General features: G+C 27.3%; 1 protein-coding gene across 1 annotated transcript; it reads left to right on the forward strand.

The window, feature by feature from the left end:
• LOC120088935 (uncharacterized) lies at positions 1-920 on the forward strand. The gene has a single exon (XM_039046373.2). It carries the CDS (start codon positions 124-126, stop codon positions 580-582), a length of 459 nt encoding a protein of 152 aa, XP_038902301.1. The 5' UTR covers positions 1-123; the 3' UTR covers positions 583-920.
• Positions 921-6,823: the final 5,903 nt, after the last annotated feature.

The raw sequence follows: 6,823 nt of genomic DNA on the forward strand, positions 1-6,823 counted from the left end.
TTGATGCCAAACGATAACCGGTCCGTTTTTTCTTCAATATTCTCTTTCACATGCCTTTTCTTTCTTCTTTCTTTTCCCTATAAATAAAACCGTAACCAAATTTCTTAAATCCCTAAATCCGCCATGGCCTCCGTCTGCATTTCCAACTGCATCAACGACGCTCGACTCCCCGTCCGTCCCACCTACATTAACCTCTACAAATGGCCGGAATCCGACGCCGAGTTCATCCGATCCGTCAGCTCTAAGCTCAATCGAACTTCGCGTGTCGTCGATAGCATCTCTTGCCGTCAGATGTACCTCAGAAGCTATACCTTCTCTCGAGAAGAGGAGCACGTGCCGGAGACGAAGACTAATAAGTGTTTCTCCAAAGTCGGAATGCGCCAGAAAATTTGTCGCCGGAAAAAGAAGAACACGGCGGCGAAAGTGGAGGCGGACGACGGCGATGCTGAGAAAATTAGGAAGTCTTCGAGGCTGAAGAAGGCGAAGGAACTTTCGTGCGCCGCTTTGACGTCCGTCTTCCGACGGTTGCTATCGTGCACCGCTAAAGTCGATGTGGCCGATAATGTGCGAGAGGTTCATTAGTGTTTTAGTTTTTTTTAATTGCAAATTTGGTCGCTTTGAAAAAAGAATTGAGATTTGATCAAAATGTAAGGACTAAATTTTAAATTTTAAAATTTTAGGGATTAAATTTGTATTTTTTTTTTTCTTTTTTTGGGTTCACTTTTTGCTTCTGAGTGGTGGTCGATGGGATCCGATTCAGAGAAGAAGGGAGGGTGATGGTGTACGGAAAATATTATGTAAATTAGGTTTTAAGTTTTTTTTTTAGAGAGATAATATTTTTTTATTTATAGTTTTCATGTGGAAGAAAAGAATGTATCTTGCAATAATGACGATATAATGGGTAATTTTTTTTGGTTAAATTGGATATTTTCCTTTGAATTCCATCAGAATATATGTCGTCTTCTTTGTGGAAACATAATCTTTTTTGGAACATTTCTTTCTTTTATATATATATCAATTATTAATTTGTATAAGTTTAGTAAGTGTTAGCAATTTTATACTTCATCTGGTCAAAAAATCCTAACATATGGGATAACGATATGAATTCTATTTATAAATAAATCGTAATGAATCACAATCACAATTGTAATTTAGTTGTTTTTTATTATATTTACTTAAAATTATAAATTTTATTGTTATCATTCCTGCTACCTTCAAGAGTCAAACGATAATGATAACAATAACGGTAATAGTAAATATATCAAAATTCATAAATTTTTGTGTTGGACAATAACAATAATGATAATATAAACGTAATTTAAAAAGTGCAATTAGATTAAGCATCATCCGCTAATCAATTAGTTTATATTTTTTTTATTATAGATTTGGAAGTAAGTCTCTGATGTCAATATGAATGCAAAACACAAATAAACAACAACAAAAGTAATCAAATGAAGTCTATGTTATATTTTCATTAGGGTAAACGTAAGCTTAGATGATATTGAAATTAAAATTTGAATATTGAGAGAATGGAAGATTCCTCTAGAATACTTACTTTTGTAGTGAGACAAACAGGTAAATTACATAGAAAGAAAAAGTATTGTAGGTGGCAGAAGGCAATATGGTGTGGGTGTTAACTATGTAAGTTAGGACCAAATTTGAATCCTCGGCCTTACTCTTTCTTTTTCCTAATACAGCCACAGACATAAGTCAACATCCACATAAGAAAAATGCAACAAGACAACCGAAAAAGGAAAAAATAAAATAAATAAATCTGATCGATCAATGATTTTATTAAAATCATTTAAGAATTTTTAAATGATATATATATATATATATATTAAGCTTACCATTGTTCAAATAATAAAATTCAAACCTCCCATACTCTACGTTTGTTGTATTCAAAAAGACTTATTCTAACACTTTATTTGTTTTACTCCTTACTTTTTGAAAGCTCGTCTTTCAAATGTAATCAAATTTTAAATTTTGAAAATTAAAAAAACAGTTAAATACTTTATCCTTTTTTTAAAAAAAAAAATTGAATAATAATGAAGATAGAGGAAAACTGCCGTACTTTTTTTAGAAAAAAAAAGTAAACTAAATTAATTTTATAAAATACAAAACTAAAAATGAAATTATTATCACCTAATGCTCAAAACTTTTGGATTAATGTAGTCCCTAAACAGAAAAAAAGAAAAGAAAAGAAAAAGACTAGCCTCTAAACTTTAAATTTTAATGTTTTAGTTCTTGTGGCTTGCATTTTTAAATTAATAATAAATTAGTCACTGGACTTTAATTGATAACAATTTAGTTTATGTACTTTATAATTTGTAACAATTTATTATCGCTACAATCATAGAACTCGTCAAACTTAAGTATTAACTTTTGTTAAGGTGATGATTTGGTGATTTTTGTGGATTATAAAGAAATGTGATTCCTAATTTCTTTATCAAATCACAAGTGTAAAAAATATCATGAAGTTAATAGACTAATGATAAAGTATAAGAATTAAATTGTTACTTATTAAAATTTATTGATTAAATTAATATAAACTTAGAAAGTATAAAAATTGAATCATTACACACAAAAATTTATGAACCTTTATAATACTTAAAATGTTAGTGTTTGGGTTAGCAAAATTAGTACAAATTCGGTTCATGTCTCTAATTTTCATATGGTCAATGTAAAATTTATGGATCATGATACTCAAACATTTGAATTAAGTTTAAATGACAAAGTCCCAAGTTTTGATGGCCGTAGTTATTTTATCCCAAAATTAATTGTAAAATTTTTAATTATGTATCGAAACATTTTGTCTTAATTCTAACAAACCTGTTTCTATAAAGTCTTTTGGGCTTGGTTAATGTTTACTCACAATTTATTTACCATTTTACGCTCTTAAAAAATATTTAAACTTTTAACTAAATTTTAAAAAAGAAAATAAGGTGAAAGGCTCCATTTGATAACGATTTCATTTTTAAAGAAATACGTGAATTTGAAGTCAAATTTTTTAAAAAAAAATTTAAAAACCATGGTCAAAATTTGATGATCATTTGATTTTTTGTTTTTAAAAATTAAACATATTTCCTCTTCATTTCCTACAATGATTTACATCTTTCTTAAGTAAAAGAGAGTTCATCCTAGCTAAATTCCAAAAACAAAAACAAGTTTTCAAAAATTATTTTTATATTTTTGAAATTTTGATTTGGTTTTTAAAAATATTAGAAAAAATAGATAACAAAACAAGAAATTTAGAGATCCCGTTTATAAACTTCATTTTTAAAAAACTGGAAAACAAAAACCTAGTGAAGCTTACTTTCTTTAGTTTTCAAAACTTGACTTAATTTCTTAGAATATTGGTACATAATAGATAACAAAACAAAGAAACTTAGAGATAGAAATAATGTCAATAGACTTAATTTTCAGATATCAAATAGTTACCTTTTATTTATATATGTTAAAAAATAGAAGAAGAAAAAAAGGGGAAAAAAAAACATCCAACAAATTAGTTTGAGGATCCATGTTTGTCTGTGCTTTGTGGTTGTGTGGTGGGACAAGGCTCCACTGGCATGTAATTAACTCTTCCCTGCACGCAACCCATGCTATCATTTCTACTAATGAGTTTTAAAGCATCACAATATTTTTTTCACTTCCATCATTTTCATTCATTCTTATTTCAATTAAAACGATATGGTTCACAGTTCGATTCGGTTCAATTTAGCTAAGAGTCAATCAAAAGTCAAATGAAAAAAATATAAATAAATAAAAGTCGAACCGCACTATAAATTGAACCACCAAAATTTGGCTTCATGCAATTCGGTTTTTTCACTTTGTTGAGAAACACAAGTTTCATATATAATTTGGTTTGATTTCGTTCAATTTAGAATTTCAAACCCAACCACATTTTTTTGGTTTTGTTATTATTTAAATTGTAAACCGTATATTTGTGATAAAAGCCAAAAGTTCAATTCAATTTTTGGTTCAATTTGAATTTTTTAATTTGGTAGAGCACCCTGATTAAAACTTTTACTCTTTCTCGATATAATATAGATTAAAATACCATTTTGTCTATGTACTCTAAAGTTTATTCAATTTTAGTCTATGTACTTTTAAATGTCTAATTTTAGCTTATGTACTTTTGATAAATCTTAAATTTAGTCTCTCAAAGTTAATTTTTATCAAAATTTTGCTAAACGGTGATAATAATTTCAATGCAAGAAATTATAATATGTGAATATGTTTTCAAAATTTGTAGTGAAAATTCTAATAAAGAAGTTTTGAAAAAAAAATCAATAATAAATAAGCAATAGAGACTAAATTTAAGATTTCTTGATAGTACGAAATGGACTAAAATTAAATAGACTTCAAAATATAGAGACCAAAATGATAATTTAGACGGTATTATATTATATCTTTACCTTTTGCTTTTCTTTTTGTTTTTCTGTTTGGTACATACATAGTTATAATAAAATATTAAAGTGATGATATGATATAGATCAGAAAAAAGTTTAAATCTTATTTGAAAATATACTTTTCAGTTTCCATAGATAAAAAAAGGGGAAAAGGGAAATGAAATAAATAAACTTAAGAGTACCTAGCTTGTCATTAGACTTCACACATGTAGGCTGGAGTATGAGTCAATATTATGACATTTAAAGTTCTCATTTAAACGTAACAAGATAAAGTTTGAAATAGATTTGGCTAATGTACCAAACTAATAGTCTCTAATTTCTTAGGCAATTCTTAAACTTATCTATTTTATCTTCAATATATTAAAATACAATTAGTTAGGTACTTTCATAAAAGAAATATGATAAAAATTGTTTAAAGTAGGACTGACATCATTATATTATTGTTTAATAATATATATAATATATGTTGATATATCATTTAGGCATCTCACTTTAAAGAAACAATTTAGTTATATATATATATATATATATATATATATATATATAGTGTCTATAGACATCATATTAAAAAATTTCTAACGAAGGATTTGAGTTTAACTAATGTATCAAAATAGTATTCGAATGGTACAACAATGTGTTTCGAATATGTTGATTTGAATAAAAATAACTACATGCTAATTTTTTGTTCATAAATTTTAGGGGGAAATTACTTAATAGAGAATTTTTACAAATAATGAGTGAATTTTTAGAGATTAAAGATCATATTGAGAACTTCAAGGAGACAAGTTATTCTTGCTACTAAAAGGTTTCTTAATCTAACAAGAACAAGCTATTATTAATCAAATTCAAGAGGAAATAAAGCTTGGTAGTGAGATGGGATTACCTTTATTATTATTATTTTTAATGATCTTTTCACCTGCATATCTTGTGTTTCTCTTTTATCTTTGTTTTCCATTTTGTTTTATACTAAATAAAAAATAGAAAATGTTCAAAATAAGCCCTTGTTTGGTTGGTTATTTACATAGTGGTCTTGTTCTAGTGGCCAAAAATGCTCTACTTAGGTTCACAGTTCTTTTCTTATTATTTTCCTTATAGAAATTGGTTAATTAACAGACCAAAGTGGGTGCCAAACATGTCTTTACTTCTCAAACTTTATCACTTCACCCTTTGGAGAAGTCAACAAAGCATAAAACAGGGCACTAGTGAATTATTAAATATACAGGTTTAAAATGAATGAGTATCAAAATCCTTAACATTTTGTTAATATTAGTGAGGATCAAATAAGATAATGTTGTGAGATTATCTATAACACCTACAAAAATATAATATGATCAATTTGGAGCATTATTTAATGAATACAATGAGGTCATTTGTATCCTAATGGGTCGAGTTTTTGGCTTTTGACAAAAAAAAAAAAAAAAAAAACCATTTATTTGATATTTAAACAAAAATAAGATAGTGAACTATGGTTGGTCACTTGTTTCACACGATGATCTACTTTTCAAAAATAGAAGTCATTTTTCCTTTAAAACTATGAATGTTGGGTTAAAAAACAACGTTGATCTTAAACTTTCATAAAAATAACAATTTGATTACTTTTGACAAGTTGACCTAAAAAATAATTAAGTCCAAATGTTATTAGACTCAAAAGTAAGGTGTTATAACTTCATTTTTTTAATATTTCATTTTCTTCATTTCTCCCTAAACTTTCGTTTTATTTCTCTCTCTAAAACTCTCTCCCATTTGTTACCTATAGATCTCTAAACTCTAATTATCTGTGGTATTGACATGCACTACGATCAAAGAGGTGAGAGGTTCAATCACCCACCTATAATTGTTGTACTAAAAAAAGATTTCTAAATTCTTATTTATAATTCTTATAAATTTGTATCAATTGAATCCTCCTAGACGTAACTTCATCATTAAAGCTTATATACCAATCTAACTCCTACTTACTTTATCAAATTGTAAAGTACATTGACTAAATTCTTACGTATTAACATCTAAAGACTAAATTATTACAACTTTGAAAACAATGACTAAACCGTTATAAATTAAAGTTTGTACCCTTCATTGTTAATTACATGGATTAAATGTATTTTAACAAGACATTGAAAGCACAAAAAAAAATGATGTTACAAATAACAATATCACAAACCTACCTAGCAATCCCCAAAACATGAAATTCTTGATAGTTGGATATGTAATAATATCTCTTCATCCTCCATATTGCACATTCTACAAGTCAGAATTCCATGAGAACAGATGAAACGTTTTAAATTTAAAATTACATTAACCATGCGTCCAACTAAACATTGAAACCAAATTCTCTTGATCAAGAGACAGTATCATACGAATTCATACCATATGCTAAACTAATATATTGGAAAGAAATCAAATAGCTTTGATCA

This window comes from Benincasa hispida, chromosome 10, assembly GCF_027475165.1.
Source record: "Benincasa hispida cultivar pf3 chromosome 10, pf3_genome.v1.1, whole genome shotgun sequence".
Classification (NCBI taxonomy): Eukaryota; Viridiplantae; Streptophyta; class Magnoliopsida; order Cucurbitales; family Cucurbitaceae; genus Benincasa; species Benincasa hispida.